The sequence below is a fragment of the Dermacentor andersoni genome, chromosome 1, assembly GCF_023375885.2.
Source record: "Dermacentor andersoni chromosome 1, qqDerAnde1_hic_scaffold, whole genome shotgun sequence".
Lineage (NCBI taxonomy): Eukaryota > Metazoa > Arthropoda > Arachnida > Ixodida > Ixodidae > Dermacentor > Dermacentor andersoni.
In genome coordinates, this window is record NC_092814.1 from 149215528 (window position 1) to 149238000 (window position 22473).

The 22473-nt window shown below is 44.3% G+C and overlaps 1 protein-coding gene across 1 annotated transcript in view; it reads right to left on the bottom strand.

The window, feature by feature from the left end:
• CIAPIN1 (cytokine induced apoptosis inhibitor 1) overlaps positions 1–3381 on the bottom strand; it is a 40550-nt gene extending 37169 nt beyond the window's left edge. Inside the window, exons 1-3 of the mRNA XM_050192372.3 lie at positions 3201–3381; positions 2825–2980; positions 1985–2119 (exon numbers count right to left, since the gene is read on the bottom strand). Coding sequence (XP_050048329.2) covers positions 1985–2119; positions 2825–2980; positions 3201–3366 — 457 coding nt within the window. The 5' untranslated portion in view covers positions 3367–3381. The remainder of the gene's footprint in view (positions 1–1984; positions 2120–2824; positions 2981–3200) is intronic.
• Between the last annotated feature and the right edge of the window lie 19092 nt (positions 3382–22473).

The window sequence follows — 22473 nt, forward strand, 5'->3', positions numbered from 1 at the left end:
CCAGGAAAACCAGACATGGACACCAGAAAGCCAAAACTGGAAACAGCAAGTAACGGAAATCCTTTTTCTAAGCAAGCTTCTTATTGTTATGAAATAAATCTTGAACAAAAAGTTAAAATAATAATTGGTAAGATTTGTTTTAAGCTACGTAGCTTCCAGTTGCTTGGATTCGCAGACTACACACAGCTGTGCAGTGGGCAGCTTTTTTGCTGCCCACTGCACAGGAAAAAAATATATGCTTTGGCTGCACTGCCATAGAATGTTGTCGCCGGGTGTAGTGGGCTGCTTTTAATGCACTGAGGCAGTTGCTGAAATGCACAATGAGAAAGGCACCAAGTGCTTTCTGCAGAAGCCTGCAATGCCGCAAAAAAACAAAAAAAAAACAAAAAAAAAAACATTCCAACCCCAATACAAAGTAAAGCAATGAACGGGGCTAGTTGATGGATGTTCATGATTATATTGCGCTTAGTGTTGCACTGACGAACAGAAGGGTCAAGACACGGACGTACGTAGCGCGAGTACGTCCGCATCTTGTCAGCCCGGGCCTTGTCCCTTATGTTCGTTAGTGTAACACTAAGTGCAATATAATCATCAACATCCAATACAAACAGTGCAAAAGTGCACGTGTTGTCACTGAGCGACTCCACTGCAATGCAACTGCACTAACATTATGAGCACAATTTATCTCAGAAGTGCTGACCAGTCATACTAGACCTTGCTCAGCTACACTCCCTTGCCTGCCTTATATTTGCGGAGAGATCAGAATTCCCTAATAAGACAATGCAAATAGATAGATTTACTTTGCTTGCACTGTTGCTTTCTGAAATGCAGGTGGTAATTTTTGACAGGATTGCACTTTAGAGATCATAAGCTACACTAAAGTTGCAGTCATTGTTCCCATAAAGTTCCCGTTGCAGTCATTGACTTTGGGACCCTCGTCTGCATACTACTTGTTGTTTACTTATTGTTTTTGGAATGACGAATAAAACTGAAACTGAAACTGAAAGTAAAAGGGGCCCTGAAGCACTTTTCTAACTAATCATGGAATGGTCTCACTACTAAAGGATGTCATTTCATGAATGTCATGTGGCAAAATGATTTTCAATCCTTCAGGTATAAGTAGAGTTATCATACCGATACACGGCTATCTCTCTATTTTTGTCTCCGCTAGCATGCTGGAACTTACACAGGAGAGATGCCAAGGAGGCAAAGCTCCACTCAAAACTTGAGTGTCTTGGCGGCAAAATGGCTCCTCGCGCCACCCTGTGGCAGCCGCAGTAGACTGTGCCACGCAGCACACCAATGCTATTTTGGAGGCAACGAGCAGCAGACGCAGCTACACGAAACTGTCATGCATAGACCGGCAGTGCAAAGATGAAATTATTTTTCTGTCTCTTAGAGATAGCAAGCATTTATGTATTTCATTTATTTGCCTCAAAATTAGCAATTAGATATTATTGAGAATGTTCTCACGATCACGAAATCAGCCAATAGGTGTAGGTGAGTCCAGCTGCTTACAATGATGCTGCATGATGACATTGTGAAAGCGAAAGCAAGCAATTTTTTGCTGTTTTCAACATGCAATTGTAAATTCCCTGCTGCATGCAGTGCAATAATATTTGGCTCACTTGTTCACAGGAGCCTCTTGTACAGATCGAGAACATTTTCTTACAATGTTCAAAAAGTGTTTCGGGGCCCCTTTAAGGAAATCATAGAATGTACAATGTAGTGCAAGTCATCTTGGTGAAAAGTAACTTGAATATTTCATCAGTATATGTAGAAGCTCGTTAGTGGAGCTTTCCTGATGGGCAGTTGCGGTCCTGGTGCTTTTCCTTACTTTTCTTGCTTGAGTACCACTATTCTTTGCCAAGAGGCAGTAAACTGTCCAGCCTTTTCTCTTTTTTTTTTCAATTTGCTTGTTTGTGTGAGCACTGCTATTAATGTTAACCATCATACTCCAGCGAAAAGCATCAATATGAATTACCACTTAGCTTGACAAGAAGCTTTCCATTTGGCTTTAGGAGACCAATAATGTTAGCAAAAGTGCCAGAACTTGGTCTCATCTGTGGTGTGACAAAACCAACGAGCACGACATCAAAACTGGACGCTGGGTGTTCAGCTAGAAGGCAAAGAGAAAACAAAGTACATATGGCTTAAAGTGGCACAGGTTTTATCAACTTAATCAGCAATACAAGGCCGTGTGGCATGCTCAGAACTCCGAGGAATTATAAAAAGTGCAGCTGCACCGCATCACACAAGTATTCACCGCAATATTTCGTTTTAGTTTTTCACCCGATATTTTCACGCAAACCGCTGATCACACGTGATAAAAAAAAATTCATTTTTGGCTTACAAGTAAAGCTTCTGGTTGCACTTACCAAAATTTCTAACCCGAGTACAAAAGGTCAAGGAGTTAAAGGAATAAAGGTGGCCTGCTTTTCATATGCACGAAACTCCTCACCGTTGACTTCTGGCTTTATCGACACATTGGCGAGTATTCAGACAACTGTCATCGGTCACTCAATGAATCAACACTACGGAGACGAACACACACATAGCAAAAACACTTTCCGGCATTGACGCTAAATGAAATACATCAAACATGAAGGCAACTTTTCGCTATAGAAGACGTTTTCAAAAGATAAGCGTATAAATATTTTTAATTATACACTCTATCAACGTGTTCCGAGAGCAAGCTAAGGCGCACAACAATCACAGCAGTTAACAGCCCGACATAGGCAGTCACGATAGCAAGCGCATAAGATGCAGGTGCAAAATGCTGCGGACACACAAGTACAAGCTGAGAGCATGTTGCAATACTTACACTCAAGCAATTTCACAGCATTTTCGAAATGACAAAGTTCAGCTTTTTTGACCAAAGCTGCAATTTTCTGTTTGAGGTCCGTGGCTGTTTCACTGTTGACGTGACCCTCCCACAAAACCAGCACCTTGTCTCCACCTTTCAAGATGTGCTCCATTGCTGAAATTATAGCAGTAACGCTACTAAATTCCACAACCTTGCTAAAGAAACTAACTGCGCAATCCACAATATATGATGCCCTACAGCGGATACGCCCATTGTAAATGCTGCTGATAGCTTTCAATAACCTTTAGTTTTCACTACATTCTGCCACAAAATGCAGACATTAGAATAACTCTTTAATAATGAAAAACTACATTCAGAAGTGCGCAAATCTCACCCAACAGCGCCGGTACTAGAGAAGACAAAACACGTGAGGCTTTGGATTGTATTGGATTGGACGAAAGCGTCTTGTTCTTTTCTTTTTTCTTGTTTGTTGTTTGCGCTTGCAACATGTTGCAACTGGTGCCAAGTGGTGCAGAAACTATGGGGCATATTTTCGGCATTTTTGGTGTGTTCTATTATATAGAATGTCACTACTGAACTCTTGTTTCCGATCTGTTAGCCTGCCCGAGCCTTAGGTTTTCGGAGAGAGCATTAGCTCGGGGCCTCCTATCTAAATACACGGGAACGGAGAAGTCATTTTTCTCGACAACCACTACGCCATGGTTCACCGCACCGAATTTGATTAGGTTTCATCATCATTATCATCATCATCATCAGCCTGTTTTATCTTTATTCTATGGTTTTATGTCCATTGCAGGCCGAAGGCCTCTCCCAGCGATCTCCAATTACCCCTGCCCTGCGCCAACCGATTCCAACTAGCGCCCGCGAATTTCCTAATTTCGTCGCCCCACCTAGTCTTCTGCCGTCCTCGACTGCGTTTTCCTTCTCTTGGTACCCATTCTGTAACCCTAATGGTCCAAAGGTTATCTAACCGTCGCATTACATGACCTGCCCAGCTCCATTGTTTTCTCTTGATGTCAATTAGAATATCGTTTATACACGTTTGCCATCTGCTCGATAACCTTATCAATGACATGGATGTGATCCATTGTAAAGTATCCCTTCCTGAAGCTAGCCTGTTCCCTTAGTCGACTAAAGTCCAGTGTTGCACTTATTCTATTGGAGATTATTTTGGTAAATATTTTATATAATACTGGGAGCAAGCTAATGGGCTTGTAATTTTTCAATTCTTTAACGTCTCCCTTTTTGTGGATTAATATAATGTTTGCATTCTTCCAGTTCTGGGATCCATGCAGTCGATAGACACTTCGTATAAAGAGCTGCCAGTTTTCCAAGCATTATGTCTCCTCCATCTTTGATTAAATCGACTGTTATACCATCTTGTCCTGCCGCTCTTCCTCGTTTCATATCTTACAAGACCCTTAATTCTGACCTCATGGCCAGTTATACGAAGAGTTTCCGTATCCTGTATTTCATTACGGTTTCTAATGGAGGTATGCTGGCTCCTCTGGGTACTGTACAGGTCAGTATAGAAATCTTCCGCTGCTTTTACTATGTCTTCCAGATTGCTGATGATATTAGCCTGCTTATCTTTCAGTGCATACATACGTCTTGGTTTGTCCTATGCCAGGTTTCTTTCTCGGTGATTTTAGGCTACGTCATTTTTTACGGCTTCGGTGTTTCTCGCGTTATAATTTCGAATGTCACTTATTTTCACCTTGTTGATTAGTTTTGACAGTTCCGCGAATTCTATCTTATCTCTTGAGTTCGACGCTTTCATTCTTTGTCGTTGCCTTATTAGGTCCTTTCTTACTTGGGAGAGCTTGCCTACTGGTTGCCTTGGTGCCTTACCTTCGACTTCAGATGCTGCTTCTGAAGCCAGCGTAGTTACGGCTTCATTCACTGCCTCTATGTCATCTTGATCTCTCTGTTCTAAGGCTGCATATTTGTTTGCAAGTTCCAACCTGAATCGGTCTGCTTTCACCCTTACTGCGTCTAGGTTGGCCTGTTTCTTCTCGACCAATTTTGCTCTTTCTCTCTTCAAATCGAGGTCAATCCTAGCCCTCACTAGCCTATGATCACCGCATTTTAGCCTACCCATCACTTCTACATCCTGCACTATGCTGGGATCGGCAGAAAATATGATATCAAATTTCATTTCTTGTTTCACCATTAGGGCTTTTCCAGGTTCACTTTTTGTTCACATTAATTGTGAACGGGAGATAATTGTAATTGTGAAAAGGGAGATACGATCTCTCCAATGCTATTCACAGCGTGTTTACCGGAGGTATTCAGAGACCTGGATTGGGAAGAATTGGGGATAAGAGTTAATGGAGAATACGTTAGTAACTTACGAATCGCTGATATTGTCATGCTCACTGACCTGGAGAGGCAAAGCCGAAAGGTGAGTCTAAAAATTAATCTGCAGGAAACTAAGGTAATGTTTAACAGCCTCGGAAGAGAACAGCAGTTTACGATAGGTAGTGAGGCACTGGAAGTGGTAAGGAAATACATCTACTTAGGACAGGTAGTGACCGCGGATCAGGATCACGAGACTGAAATAACCAGAATAAGAATGGGCTGGGGTGCGTTTGGCAGGCATTCTCAAATCATGAACAGCAGGTTGCCACTATCCCTCAAGAGAAAAGTGTATAACAGCTGTGTCTTACCAGTACTCACGTATGGGGCGGAAACCTGGAGGCTTACGAAAAGGGTTCTCCTTAAATTGAGGACGACGCAACGAGCTGTGGAAAGAAGAATGATGGGTGTAACGGTAAGGGATAAGAAAAGAGCAGATTGGGTGAGGAAACAAACGCGGGTTAATGACATCTTAGTTGAAATCAAGAAAAAGTAATGGGCATGGGCAGGACATGTAATGAGGAGGGAAGATAACCGATGGTCATTAAGGGTTACGAACTGGATTCCAAGGGAAGGGAAGCGTAGCAGGGGGCGGCAGAAAGTTAGGGGGGCGGATGACATTAAGAAGTTTGCAGGGACAACATGGCCACAATTAGTACATGACCGGGGTAGTTGGAGAAGTATGGGAGAGGCCTTTGCCCTGCAGTGGGCGTAACCAGGCTGATGATGATGATGATGGTTAATGTATCCTTATTATGTCATTATTATTATTATTATTATTATTATTAATGTCTCCTGCTACCACTAGAGTAGCTACAGAATTTTTCGACTACGTAAATATGAAAAAACATTTCTGATTGGGCTACTGAGCACGAGGTAGCGGGATCAAATCCCGGCCATGGCGGCCGCATTTCGATGGGGGCGAAATGCGAAAACACCTGCGTAGTTAGATTTAGGTGCACGTTAAAGAACCCCAGAGGGTCCAAATTATTCCGGAGTCTCCCACTACGGCGTGTCTCATAATCAGATCGTGGTTTTGACTCGTAAAACGCCATAATTTAATTAACTTAATTTAAACACACATTAAAAAACTACATCGCGCCCGATTGTACTCGTCGCGTTCAGAACATTCGCAACGTCAGAACCAGTTCAGAAATGCATATTGCCGACTATATATGTACGCTGTGGTCATATTCGTATCTCGAGTATATTTCCAAGAGACACTGGTTAGAATGATAGTTTGCTGGGTAAGTTTGCATTCCATTGTTGAGGAAGCAGCGAACAAAAAAAAAGTTCAATGTATAGTCAGGTGATAGCGTTATTAACAATAAAATTCACACAGCGCTAGACGACAGAACCAGAAAGAGGAGGAGACCTCTTTCTGGTCCTGTCGTCTAGCGCTGTTTGAATTTTATTGTTACCATGGAACACCAACTCGCCCAATCCGCTGCCCTTCGATAGCGTTGTGTCTATTTTCATTTAGGTCATATAAGTATTTTTTCGCACTGCCTCGCTCAAGAACCGGTTAGAAGGTACGCATTTATTTATTTGTTTATCACAATGCCCACAGCGCCCGCAGGCATGAGGGGGGGGAGCAAACAAAGCACCAAGAAATAACGCAGGTGAAACAAAACATGAACCCGGGACAATTTCACACACACGCACACGCGCGCGCGCACGCACGCGCACACACACACACACACACGCACACACACACACACACACACACGCGCGCGCACGCACACACACACACGCACGCACACACGCGCGCGCACTGCCTTTATGCAGTGTGTGTCATGATGCCTTTACGACTCTTCGTCGCCAGTGGTGTCGGCCTTGGTGCCGTGCTCGCACAGCGTCAGAACCCTAATGCCGAATACGTGGTCGCTTATGCCAGTCGTACACTCACAAAAACTGAGGCCAATTACTCAGTAACAGAAAAAGAGTGGCTGGCTATCGTATGGGCTCTTCAAAAATTTCGCCCATATCTCTATGGGCGACCCTTTGACGTGGTGACGGATCATCACGCTCTTTGCTGGTTGTCTAACCTCAAAGACCCGTCGGGCCGCCTCGCTCGGTGGGCCCTCCGAATTCAGGACTATGATATGCGCGTCGTCTATCGCTCTGGACGCAGACAATCTGACGCCGATGCCCTCTCGCGCTTCCCAGTAACTTCCGACAGCAGTACTTATACCTACAGACCTGATATCTCACCCCTTGACATCCTGGACATGGCCTCAGAGCAACGTAAAGACCCATGGATCGTCATGATATCCGACTTTTTGTCAAATCCTCCGGCAGCTTCGGCACCTCGAGCGTTACGCCGACAGGCGCAGCATTTCACCATCCGCGACGGACTTTTGCACCACCGCAACTGCCACAATGACGGCCGCACATGGCTCTTAGTAGTGCCCCGCCACCTTCGACAAGATTTATGCTCCGCTTTTCACTCTGATCCGCAGTGTGGTCACGGCGGAGTGTCGAAAACCTACGCACGGCTTCGCCTACGATATTATTGGCGAGGGATGTACAACTTCGTCCACAAATACGTACGCTCCTGCATTGCCTGCCAACGCCGCAAATGTGTCCCGCATTTCTCCACCGCACCTCTCCAGCCGCTTCCCTGCCCAGCTCAGCCATTCGACCGTGTCGGCATTGATTTATACGGGCCTCTTCCATCTACTGGCTCCGGCAACCGATGGATTGTTGTCGCCGTAGATCATTTGACACGATATGCCGAAACCGCCGCCTTGCCAGCCGCATCAGCCGTCGCCTCATTCATTCTGAACAACTTTGTTCTCCGCCATGGCGCACCCCGTGAACTGCTGAGCGATCGGGGTCGCGTATTCCTCTCGAACGTCCTGCAGTCACTCCTAGCTGAATGCCAAATTATTCACCACACTCTAAGAACAGTTTACACCCTTTGACTTGCCCCTTCTGCCACACAAAGATAATCGTCATCTGCCTTGATGAGTTTCCTTTCTTTATCGCTGCGAGCCCGGAACTTTCCAGTAACGAACGGCACGCGCGTTATCAGCATAGAACAGTTTACACCCTTTGGAGTGCCCCTTCTGATAACGCGCGTGCCGTTCGTCACTGGAAAGTTCCGGGCTTGCAGCGATAAAGAAAGGAAACGCATCAAGGCAGATGACGATTATTTTTGTGTGGCAGAAGGGGCAAGCCAAAGGGTGTAAACTGTTCTTAGAGTGTAGAATGGCTTCCTGGCGTCGTGTGCGCGCCCCGTATGGAAAACAATAACACGCCCTTGATTGTTGAAGTTCTGATGTGAAATTATTTAATATCAATCCAATTAACTTATGTTGCTTCCAACGAGTTCGATTTGTCTGTGGCGTCTTTTATTCGCTAACGCCGACGGCCGACGGTAACCGCACTTTTAACACGTCGTTTGGCATTTTATGCACTTTTAGACAAAAAGATCTAGAAAAGTTCTTGAGTTAGACATTCTGAATGTGTTTACCAAAACACACTCTAGTGACACCAGTAGTGGGTTTTGCCGCAGATAGAATATATACTAGCATATTCCAAGTGCGGAGGTTATGTTTAGAATAAATTCTATTTTCAGTCTTGTCATAGACCAAGACGTCTATAGCCGTTTGTAGCCGTTTCAAGAAGTTTTTAAGAGGTTCTGTGTTTCGTGGGTTGGACGAAAGGCCAGGAGTAGCAACAGGTGGTACCCAAAGCCACACGAGTGAGTCGATAGGGAAGAAGTGAGGGGGTGGGCTGAGGTCATGGCACTCTTTTTGGCGGCACTGTTGAGCAGACGTCAAAGAACGGGCCAGTTGTCGGCATTTCTCGGCGTACTGGGTGACCGTAGAAACAGGTGAGCACTCAGCAGGGTCCGGCCGGTACGGGACACTCTAAGAAGAGATTACACCCTTTGGCGTGCCCCTTCTGCCACACAACGATAATCGTCATCTGCGTTGATGCGTTTCCTTTCGTTATCGCTGCGAGCCCGGAACTTTCCGGTAACGAACGGCACGCGCGTTATCAGCATAGAACAGTTTACACCATTTGGAGTGCCCCTTCTGATAACGCGCGTGCCGTTCGCTACACTCTTAGAAAAATTTACACCCTTTGGGGCTTATCTTGTCCCACAACAATAATCGTCATCTGTCTTGCCCGCGGTTCCTTTCTTTAACGCTGCGAGCCCGGTACTTCCCAGACACGAACGGCATGCGCGTTATCAGTGTGACGCAGCATTCTCGACAGGAAAGTAGCGAGCGCCGAGTTTTCAAGAAAGGAAACGCAAGCAAGGCAGATGACGATTGTTGTTGTGGGACAAATATACACCCCAAAGGGTGCAACCGTTTTAAGAGTGTACCGGAAAGTTCCGGGCTCGCAGCGATAACGAAAGGAAACGCATCAAGGCAGATGACGATTATTGTTGTGTGGCAGAAGGGGCACGCCAAAGGGTGTAATCTCTTCTTAGAGTGTATGCTCGCGCAGCAGGTATACTGATAGCAGCAGGAGCGAAACGCCGGCGTTGCACAGCGGTGTCACAGAGCCACCGCGCTGCGATCACTTCGGCGACACAATCCAAATTTGTCGGACATCTCATTCTGTGCTGGAAACACTGGGAGGCAGAAAGTTTGAAAAAACGGCCACTGCCGCCCCCAATGTCTCGGTCGTGGGTTCGTTATGCCACTTGTGCGTCATTCTAAGCCGTTCTGTACATTTATACTGGATATTAATTGGAGTCATTTAGCTGTGCTGATTCTGCTTGCCGTGTGTTTTGCATCAGTGCTTCGTGACATCGGCTGTATTGCGTGTTTTCGCCGACGGCTTACTACCACAATGGCGTGATCTGCGTTCGCCGCCTTCGTGTCTCGGTGCGTCTTTGTATACGTCGCACGTTCGGACAACACTTTTTCCGGTAAATGAAATACATTGCACTTCGTTTTTCGTCAACAATGTGAATATTTTTAGGTGTTACCCGCGACAATTCTTGATATATGGGCTCTTCTGCCCTGCGAGTTTTCGTCATTACTTTTATACGAGGGTTCTTCTTGTGTTTAGCCGTTCAGCACTACCGCGCTCCACGACTTTCGCAACTACAGTCAGAACTTTGCCCTGCTTGTTAGTCTTTGTGGTTAACGTAGCACGAACCAACCGAAAGGAGTGCATTCGAAGACGACGCGCTGGCTGTAATGCTGAACCAGACTGAACTCGCCCTATTTTGTGTCCTTTTGTTCTTGCGTGTGCGCGCGCGTGCGTCAATGACTATGCAGTTTGTAGCGTTCCCACTTTATAGCAAAACAAAAATATTACTGCAGTGTTTACTTCATCTATACAATTCCAAATTAAATCGTCTGCTGATGTACAAATTTCACTTGTGTTCTAAATAAGCAGCAAAACCTTTAACCTATAGTAGGTGCTTCATCTGGGAGTGAAAACACGACAGCTTGGCATTTATTAATGAATGACTGTGACTGGGTCACCTTATTTGTAATTGCAAATCTGCCTTTCAACTGACTTGATGCTATCTTATTTTGTTCCTTTCACTCTATAGACGGCTGGACATCCTTCTTGTACCTTGGCGCTAGCTGGATGACGGGACCTCATCATGATCAGTGTAAGCCAATGTACTGTACCCTCTCTGGTCCTCCCAGTGCTTTTTATATGGGTTAAGGCCAGGTAGCGCTTCGTGGTAAAATAGCTAGTTGGTGTCTCACAAACGGGCATTTTTTTTTGCACTGGTCCATTATAAACTGCCACTATTATAACCAATTTCTCAGTGCCAGTGTACATACGCAGTTCTAGTAATATACGCAGTTCTAGTAATAATTAGTTTCCCTAAGCCTTACAAAATGTACCTGTAGGTAGTCATTGCTATGTAAGAACTCAAAAATTAAGTCTGCTGTGTCATACAAGTATACCATACATAAGTAAAAATTTGCTACAACAGTGTACATTACACCTTGCTTCCCTAATGCACAAATGTATTCAAGCCAGTATTTGGTTAGTTTGGTATTCTAAATGTTTTCTGTGTGATTTAGTTTCTTTACGGGAATTTACTGTACAGCATCAGCAAGCAGTCTAATTTAAGATTTATGTGTGCTGTAAAAGGTGTGCTTTGCCGCTAGAATTGATAAAACATGGGCCGAGGCTTCCATACAAGGACAAACTTCAATTTCGCTCTACCACCATCAGCACTTGGCTGGCGCTTGCAAAATGCCAGACTGTGCCAGACTGTTTTTAACCTTATTGTGAGGAGATCACAAAGTGATGTGTGGAGGCGCCTGCGTCTGAGATGTAGATTGCGCTGCAACATATGTGCATGTAGAACAGGCATGATGCTGAGGGTTCCAGCAGTTTGCTGAGGTGCTTTTAAGTTTTTTTCATAACTGCAATTTTACCTGTGCTGTTTTTTTATCACCTATTTCAATAATATCATTGGAGGTGTTATCAGAATTTAGCAATCTATTTGCCCTAGCCCATTAGCCTGCCACATTTGCCTTTTCACTAGGTGGGAAATTATTCAGCATGGACCATTACTTGAATACACCTTTTTGTGTGCAGTGGCTTCTCAATTGCGAGTCAACATAGATTCTCAGAATTACCTGAGGCTATAGATGCACTGATGAATTTGCTACCTATATGAATAACTTTGCACTTTCTTGCGCAAACAGCATGTTAACACTTCCAAGACAGTGGGCAATGTTATCGTTTGATCACATCATGAGATACTTTCAATTTTGTATGACACATCATCTAAAGTGTTGCATCATTTGTGTGAGGTATTGCCCTAATCCAATTAGGGTCACATGAAAATATATGGAACAATACTTTATCACCAGTCCTCCTTTGCACGCTACCTGCTTACTGTGTACTGTGTCATGTTTAAGTTTGAAAGAAAGGCAACAGCTAGGCAGCGCAAAATGCCAAACTTGCTTTTAGTTCAACAATTTAAAACGCTGTTTAACTTTTTAATTAAGTTAGTACATCATTTACCTGCAGAGTGAATTACTGTTTTAAACTGATTATATCTTGCAGGAAGCTTCTCAGAATTGTGTGACAGGTTGATAAGTGGCTTTTTAACCACAAAACACCATAAAATAATTTAAAGGCTGACTCTGCTATGCAACTTAATGACTATATGCCAGGAACAAGGTCTCCAAGTTGTGGCGCTGGCTGACACTCCCGGGGTTCTACTAGAACACATAAATACCCAGGAAAGTGGATGGGAAAACGACGCCGCTGTAGCTCAATTGGTAGAGCATAGCACGCGAAATGCGAAGTTTGTGGGTTCGGTTACCACCTGTGGCAAGGTGTTTTCTCATCCACTTTAGTTTTCATTAATTTATCATTTCTTTTTCATTCATTAAGCACAAGTAATTTCCCCTATGTTGTCCTTGGTGTCAGTGTTTGTTGGCTTCTTATGATAGGAAATATACTAGTCATTTTAAACATCATCGCATACATACCTTAAGATACCCGTAATTTAAGAGAAAGGAGTGCTTAAATTTATTTTTATTGTGAGCCAAACTTCTTACTTAGCACATATTACTAATTGAAGTTCCAATTTCAATATTCCCATTTCCTCCCTCATCTTTTTTTCCCTCTTCTGTGCAGGTATTGCTTGCCTATGTCTGCAAGAACCGTCACGCGTGGCCTGTGACAGCAAGCTTTTGTGGGCAGCAAGTGCTCTCCTACGAAGGCTGGCCTACTCTGGCAGCGGCGGCAATCATGTTCAAGATTTGTCCATGATCACCTTTGCTGCTATTTGTCACTCTTGTTGATTACACTTTCTGCATCTTTTCTAATTTATTAGGTAATAAAGTATGAGTATGCGACATGGTGTGAAGTTGATGTCTTGCTGCATTTTCGCGTGCAATCATCTTTTATGCATGAAAAGCTCATCATACAGTTTATGAAAAAAATAACAGCATATTATGATTTATCTTTCAGTTCTGGTAACATGCAATGTACAAGGAATTCACTAATGGATGGTATGCCGAAGAACGGGCCATTATTTCTGCGTGATGCTGTGCAAGCATGTGGCGTTACTTACAAGAGGCACCCACAAAGTAAGTTACAATTTACTTTTAAATGAAGCATGGACATCAGAAAAAATATATTTATATTGCTAGTTAGAGTGGTTCGCAGAGTGTTTTTCCAGATGTGTACTATCCATTATTTTTTAACTCATTGCAGCACAGTGTTCTGTTTCATATACTGGTGTAAGGCTATTGTGCCCCCTGTAGCTGAAACCGGGATGTAATTTTTGCCTGAACTGCAGCATCACTGACAAAATTTTTCTTTGCTAGAAGCTATTTCAATTTGGTGGAGACCCAGCAGGGCGAAGTTTTGTCAATATGACGTGTTTCACGCAGAGATGTTCTTGTTTAGGTCAATGGGTGAACATCGGAATGATATCAGCATACAATACAGATCTTGTTTTATTTGCAAGATAATTCTGACAGGCGGCATTCAATTGATTGGTCTAATTAAAAAGCACTAATTGACCAATGAGACTGTACTACACCATTCCCATGGTTCACATCTGGAAAAGCTACCTGTGCATCACTCTATCTGACAACATAAACTTTTTTTCTGATGTCCATGCCTCGTTTAAAATAAATTGTAACTGTGGGCAAACGTCGTGCTACTGTAACAGCTGCCGCAAAAATTTGAGGGAATGTCTAATAAGTCTTCAGTTGTTCTTGTCAAGCTGTCCATTAGCCAACTTTTAGCGTAACATTAGCAGGGCTTGCTGAAGTACTTCTAGACGTCCATGGCTACAAAATGTCTTGATCAAGACAGCTACTAGGCTTTTGAATTAGCCGTTCAAGACATCTTTTAGACATCAAATAGCTGCTTGCGTGTTTCGTGGGAAGCTCCTCCCGAAGTACCACGGGCCCTGCCGCGTGTTTGCGCAATCATCACCTGTTAATTACGTGGTTGAGGTCGTGTCACCATCTCCCGATCTGCGTCGTCGGGGACGAGAGGCTGTGCACATTGACCGGCTGAAGCCATATTACGATCCCCTCACCTCTTCCTAGATCGCCAGGATGGCTACTCACCCGCCGCGGTTGCTCAGTGGCTATGGTGTTAGGCTGCTGAGCACGAGGTCGCGGGATCGAATCCCGGCCACGGCGGCCGCATTTCGATGGGGGCGAAATGCGAAAACACCCGTGTACTTAGATTTAGGTGCACGTTAAAGAACCTCAGGTGGTCGAAATTTCCGGAGTCCTCACTACGGCGTGCCTCATAATCAGAAAGTGGTTTTGGCACGTAAAACCCCATAATATATATAGGATGGCTACTCTTCAATTGCGGGGGTGATTGTGACGAAGAAGATCGGCAGGCTAAAAAGCCCCGTTGCCATCGCGTGGCTCATACCCAGTTCGTTCACTGGCTGAGCCCTAGCTGCTGCTGCCGCGTTGGTCTCTGCTTCTCTAGGACCCGAATAAACCGCCTTTACAAAACAAACAGTCAACAGAGAAACCATTATCCAAAGCTCGTGCTAAATCATGCGTCAACTCAAGCAGCTGTGCTGTACAGGAAAATCTACTAGGAAATCTATGCTGCTGGGGGCTCAGCAAGGAGTGCACGTTCATATGGTTTATAACATTACTGTAAAGCACATGCCCAAGTATCTCACACGCAACGCTAGTAAGTGAGATTAGCACACAGATATGCCCCTTATGCACAGCAACGACTTTGGCCAGTTTCCAATCATTTGGTAAAAAGATCGCCTGTAAACACATTGGGTGAAGATTACGCACAGATATTTAGATACTTCCCGTGGGCATAAGGAAATCAGTGCAGGAGATAAAGCATCAGGCCCAGTTGCTTTAGACGCATTAAATGTTTTGAGAGCGGCCTGAATCCCTTGTTGGTCGATCATGATATCGCTCATGGGGTCGCCCAACACTGGGGTGGTCACGCCACGCGTAGTTTTGAGCGTCAACACGAGCAGCGCACACAGAACTGAAAAACGAGATAAAGCACTCGGCTTTTAACGCCACAGCGTTAAAACGACAGCGTTAAGGACAGCGCGACGCTTAACAGCTTAACGCTGTCGCGATAACGCGACAGCGTTAAGGAGCTTGTGTCGCAAAAAAGCCGGTGTCGTCGACGTCGGCCGTGAGCGAAAAATCCTGGAAGGCAATTCATAAATAAAAACAGCTTGCAAGATGGGCTAGGTGGGAATCGAACCAGGGTCTCCGGAGTGAGACGGAAACGCTACCAGTCAGCCACGAGTTCTTTTGTTTTTCTTTATTGCATGGAAATATTGGTAGTGTCAAATCAATGCGGTTACATTACATATGAACATACACACACACAAAACAAATTCACACACAGTATGCAGTCCAATAACAGTTCAAAATTCTGGCAAACAAACAAGCGTCCGGACGCGATATCCATTCAGGTACGGGATCATATGTAGCAACCACACTACGGACTTGAGCAGTCTCTTCACGGAAGATAGACCTTGTCGAGCGAGGTGGCTCGGCATGTCTGTCGATCGTTCGACTTCTCCATAATGAATAGAGTCCCAATAACATAAACAAATCGTATGGTGTATTACTGGCTGTCTTTTTGAAAGGAAGGAACCGGATACCATAATATGTGAGAGGAAAGTCCTTTTTGAGAGTTCTTTGTAGAATGTCCCAAAAATGAAATGCGTCACGACAAAGTATAAAGCAATGCTCTATTGTCTCGGGTTGATTGCAAAGTCTACAATTTGTATTCCAGGGTACGAACAGTCCTTTTTCCTGAAGCCACGTTTTAACTGGCAGTGTGGAGGTGTGCAGCTTAAAGAAAAACGTTTTCGCTGTAGGCGCAATGCACATTCTACGGACACGGCAAAGAACATCTTGACCAAATAGAGACCGATACGGCTTTCGGTACAGAGGTTCAGGGAAAAGGTTATCTATGAGGGCTACATTTAGCGACGTGCGATTAACGGTAAACAAATATTCAAGGGTGAATCTGGCTTTTAAAAATGAAATAGTGTCTACAAGTTCCTTTAGGAAGCCCCATAACGGTAGTTCTTGAGCAAAGTTTGTCGTGACAAAAAGAAAAGGGAGGTGTCACGCAAGACGTGCTCGTTTAACTGCGAGAAGGAATGGATGACGGACATTTTTAAGGTAAAATAAACGCATGACCAATTGTCGCACAAACAAATGCGCAAGACCCAGGCCTCCCTTTTCAAGCGGGAGAAAAAGGTTGTCCCTTCTCATGGCTTCCCATGATGAATGCCAAATAAATCATGCAAATATTCTATGAAATGCCTGGACATGGACACGTGAGCAGTGCATGCAAGACCTGCAGAACATAAAGAAGCTTCGAAGCGAGAAATGTATTGCACGCCTTAGCTCTCGCAAAAATAAAGAGATCACGTCCCTGCCAGGTTGTCACCTTTCGACGAATAGTGGTTATCGTGGACGTCCAATGAGGTCCACTATTACGGAAGTTATCGAGAGGTACTCCAAGATATCGCAACGGAGACTGATTCCAATGAATATTCGCGAATACAGAGGGAGTGAGCGCCCACACGCCTAGCCAAAAGCCTCTACTTTTGTCAAAATTTACAGTAGCTCCTGCAGTCTCACAGAAACGCAGGGTAGCGTCTATTGCCTTGGCAATGCTTGGCTTATCGACGCAAAAGAAGGCAATGTCATCTGCATAAGCTAGCACTTTAATTTCCTCATCGGCATATCGGTATCCTTTAATGCTCGAGTCGCAAAGCACGCTTAAGCAAAGCGGTTCGAAGTATATGGCGAAGAGTAAAGGCGAGAGCGGACAACCCTGACGAACGGATGACTGTACCTGTATTATATCTGAGAGCGTACGGTTCACAATTAACTTTGTAGTGCAATGTTTATAACAAAGTGTTATACCATTGTATAATACATCCCCTAACTGAAGATGTCGCAGTAGTTGGAACAAAAATTTGTGTTGAACCTTATCAAAAGCTTTGGCGAGGTCAATCTGGAGAAGAGCTACTTGATCCGTACTACCCTCTATGCACTCAAGGACTGAACGTGCGATATGAACATTTGTCTGTATAGAGCGACCTCGAATTCCGCATGTTTGATGATCACCTACTAATTTAGTAATGACTGTCTGCAATCTATTTGTCAGTACTTTTGCAAATATTTTGTAATCCACGTTACACAACGATATCGGCCTATATCCATTTACCCTCGTTATTTCATCATCAGTGCTCTTTGGTATTAAGGTTGTGTGGCACTGATAGAAAGATGGAGGAAGCTCACCATATTGATAGGCTTCCTCGAAAAGCTGCTCAAGAAAAGGACACAGGAATTCCTGAAATTTTATATAAAATTCAGCACTAAGGCCGTCAGGGCCAGGCGTCTTGTTCTTCTGCAGCGTTTCGATGGCAAAATTAATTTCTTCTCGAGTGATTGGCCCATCAACGCTGAGGCGATCGTCTTCTTCTAAGTGTGGCATAAGCGAAATAAACTGATCAGCGTTTTCTTCGTATCCATTCTGAGGCTTAATTGCAGTGAAAAGATCTTTATAATGAGCTTCAAATAGGTTTATTATTTGGGACGTTTCTGTGTATATAGACCCACCAGACTCAATTTCCAATATTTGCTTGGAAAGCGCACATCGCTTTTCATCACCGAGAGCCTTTTTTGTGGGCTGCTCTTCTGTGAAGCGAGTTGTGCGTGAAAGCACCATTGCTCCTTTGTACACTTCCGTCTCATATTTCTGTATTTGTGCGCGAACTGTATTTATTTCATCACTATACAACCCTGGTTTCTGGCTTTCGAAAAGCGTGCAGCTTGTGCAGTAGATCGTGAAGGTAATGCTTTTCAGCTTTTTTTCTTTGAGACAGCTCACATGAAATGGCAATCGCCTCATTTTTCACTCTATTTTTGAACATTTCCCATTGAGCAAACAATGGAAGCTGTTGACATTGTGTTATTTCTAGCCATAATTCTTTCACTTTGTTTACAGAACTTTCCTCTCGTAAAAGTTGTGTATTAAGTTTCCACAGTGCCCAGTTTGGAGCAAACTTGCGAAATTTTCGAGGACCCCATGAAACAGCTACCAAACAGTGGTCTGTGAAAAATACAGGCTTCATGGCGTAGTTGTGAATGTGAGACCAGAGATTCGTCGAAACATACACACGATGAAGTCGAGCATGGGAGACGCCTTGAAAGTGCGTGAACCGCACCCACGTCTATTAGATTCTGATCCTCCGTTAACTGATGCAGGAAAGTAGCACTCGCATCATAACGATTAGTTAGGTATGAGTGATCTCTGGAATCACAAACACAGTTGAAGTCTCCCAACAGTACCAAATCTCTGTCAGTATCTAGGAGCGGAGCAAGTGAGAGGAAGAAAGCCCTCCTGTCACTAACTTTTGAGGGAGCATAAACGGAAATAAACCGCCAATTACGGCCATGAAAAGAGAGGTCACAGCATATAAGGCGGCCTTCCCCATCAACACGTAGCGACAATGAAGAATGATTTAACTGCTTTCTGATTAACAAAAAGCATCCAGCGGAAGCACCACATGCTTAGCTAATACACACCTCGTAATCAGGTTGAAAAGTTTGCAGCGCAAGGTTGAAATCACCAGCAGATGATATCTTTGTCTCTTGCACTGCACCAACATCAACTTCATGCTGCCTAAGCACGTGTAGTAACTGCTGCTGCCGTCTTATATTCCTCAGCCCACGTACGTTGAGTGTCGCTACACATAAGGGTAGGGTGAAGGCGGTAGTCATTTTGCTCACCTAAAGCTTTTGTGTTCCATCGCCCTTGGCCACAGGTAAATCTGTGGTCTTGCTCCCTTTGGACTTCTTTGTGGCACTCTCCTGACTACGCTGATAAAACCGGCGCGGCACATTATTACCAGGAGAGGGAGGTCGCTGAGCACTGGGAGACACTTTCTCGGGCGCCTGTAGTGCACTTGCTGTTGCTTCGTCGTTTTGTGGTGCCGGATGTTTCCTTGTCTGACTTATGTTCATCGGCTCTTCCTCTTCTTCCTTGCCATCAGGGGGCTTTTCTTTAAGGCTTGCTAGGCCAGGTGTGCAAACTGAGTCATCCTCGCCTGTAGCCTCGCTAGTATTACTTGAGCTGTTGTGACTGCTTAGCATTGGCTTCAAGGACTCCTGGTCTTCGTCCCTAATGCCATCTGTAGTCTCTCCGGTGGCATCTATTACCTCTGTAGAATCCATGAGATGGTCCAGTTGTGGCTCGTCTGCGTTATATTGCCCAGAACGAAGCTTATTGGCGTATGTGGACACGCAGGCGTCCACTGAGTGACCAAATCGGTGGCACTGTAAGCATCTCGGTGTTCTGCATTGTCGACGAACGTGTCCCACACGCTTGCAACGAAGGCACAGCGGAGGCCTACCGGGGATAAGTACGAGGCACTGGTGTCCATAAATGGACATAATGTGCGGTATTGAGCGTACAGTGATAGTGTCCTTGAGCACCAAGGAAACCTCCCGGTTTGTTATCACCCATTGTTCCATACCAGTGCACCTCCATACTTCTCTCTCCACCGACTTCACCTGACCATAGCTCTGGAACGCCTCTTCAACGCGTCGTGGTTCAAGGTGAGGTGGAAGCCATAGTAATTTAAGCTTGATGTTTTTAGTCTCCGGATCTATCACCATGCACTTCAGCCCTTTGACACGGAGCTCACCACAGGCGACGAGAGTTTGTTTTGCCGCACTACTAGCGCAAGTAACCATCCATACATGGCTCATTTGATACTGTCCGACACCTACATTATCTGAAGTATTCACTTCCTCAAGCAGAGCGTCTCGGAAGTCAGGAGCACGGTATGGTCTGCCACTCAAGTCCGCATGAAGGAAGATAGAATTCAAAACGTCGTTACCGGTTGGTAGACGCGGGAGGACAACTTTGTAACTTGCATCTTCGTTCAAAAACGGGGTCGACGATCCTCGGCCTGGGGCCGATACGCTGTTTCCAGCAGAGAGCATTTTCGAGCACAGCCGTTCCACACGGCTTCTTCTTTCTTTTTCTTTCTTTCATGGTATTTATTATAGTAGCATTCAACCCGACATTCACCAGTTTTGCATAGGCAGAGAATGGAAGGCACAATCAAAGTCACACACAGAAAAGGCAGCGTTCATACTGTGAGTAGAAACGTTGGTTTCACTTTAGAAGGGTGATAAGGATAAGCCCCTCACCAAAATAGGGTACCACTCCGGTTGTATATCGAGTCCATCATAAATATATCGAGTCCATCATAAACATGCTTTAGGTGTAGGGTCATTTGGATAAAATGTACCCTTGTAGGTACCACCGTTTAGGCGTTTCGGTCCATCATTCGCGTTTTCCACAAACTGCATTCCCATGAGAAAAAACATATCGAAAGGCGCACTATTATCAGAGGTTGGCAGCAGGTATCGCGCAGTATGATCGTTAATCTCAAAGTCTTTCTTTATAAAGTCCGTTGAAGGACAGTCCAAAATAGGATGGCGTCGGTGCAGCTAATAAAACAATGTTTAATTGTCTCTGGTACATGACAAAGGCAACAGTTAAGAGAAGAGACAAAAATACCCTTTTTTTGTAGCCATGTTTTTACCGGTATGGTTTCACTATGAAGGTTATGAAAGAATGTTTTGCAGCAAGGGGATAAATACATTTTGCGAACTCTCTTTAGTACATCGTGGCCTGGCCATTTAATGTATAATAATCGGTAAAATGGAGGTGGAAACAGCATGGACAGTAAATCTTTGCACAACGTTTTATGCCACACAGAGTACAAGTATTCAGTGGAAAACCGAACTGTCAGGAAACGAACCGCCAAGTAAACTTCTTGCATGAACCCCCACAAGCATAAACGCGAAGAAAAATTTGAAGAAACAACTAAATCAGGTAACGCATTAACAAGTGTGACTTGCATGTATGACCGAATTATAGGATGCGAAGTATCGCGAAAAAAAAAGAAGAAACGAGACACTATTTGCCGCACATAAAGATGTACTAAGCCCAGCCCACCTTCACTAACAGGCCTAAAAATATTGTCTCGCCTCATGGGCTCAAAGGTTGAAGACCATACGAAGGTTGCAAATATACGGTGAAAGCGTTGGATGTATAGCCTAGCACAATGAATAACTTGCAATACATAGTAAATTTTTGTTGCCAAGAACTTATTGCAGGCTTCGGCTTTCCCAAAAATAGAAAGTCGTTGTGGAACGAATGTCTGGGCGTAACTTTGCAGGGCCGAAACCCGTTCTTTCCAATAGTATGCGCTTAATTTATATGCGTCTAGCGGCACGCCAAGATACTTTGGCGGGACATCAGTCCATTTAACGCATGTAAACTGTTCTGGTGTATAGCACCATGAGCCAAACCATAAGCCTAAACTTTTTGAGGAGTTCATTCGTGCTCCTGATACGCTGCCAAATTCTTCTATTGTCGATACTACCGTTTCAACACTGGACTTATCCGTGCAGAAGAACGCTAGATCATCTGCATAAGCTAAGACTTTTAGTTCATTACCCAGTATATTGAAGCCATGGATGTAACTCGACTGAATTACGCTTAAGCATAGCAGTTCCAGGTAAAGGGCGAATAGTAGTGGGGACATCGGGCATCCTTGTTTTACTGATGAGCAAATAGAAACGGGTTCGGAGAGTTGGCCATTAATAACTAAACGAGTAGTACAACAGGTGTAGCAAAGCCTAACGCCTTTAAGCACAATGGAGCCAACATTGGCATGCTCCAGAAGAGAAAATAAATAGGAGTGACTGACACGATCAAAAGCTTTAGCAAAGTATACCTGGAGCATTGCAAGCTGCTCAGTGGAACCATAACAGTATTGAAGAATTAGTGTACGGGCAATATGTATGTTGGTTTGAATTGATCGGCCCCTAATTCCACACGTCTGATGAGAACCAATTAGAATTGACATCGCAAATGCAATCTATTAGCTAAAACTTTTGAAAAGTTTTAAATTTGAAAGTTTAAAAAAGTTTTGAAAAGATTTTGTAATCCACGTTTGACAATGTGATTGGTCGGTAGCTATCAACAGAACGCAGTTTCTCTTCATCTTTATCTTTATTAGCCACGAGTTCGATGGTTAAAAGGGGGACAAAAGCGCCTCTAGTGAATTCGGTGTTGCCTTAGAAACGTGCCGTAGAAAGTTATACTGCGGTGTATATCGGTAATTATGAGCATGCAAATTACAGAACTCACAGTTAAACGAGTAGCGAACTACGTTTCCGCTACATTTCTTCTGCGCTTGGCGCACACGCAGAGCCATCTTGCGGCAAACACAGAAGACCCCCTCCTCGCAATGT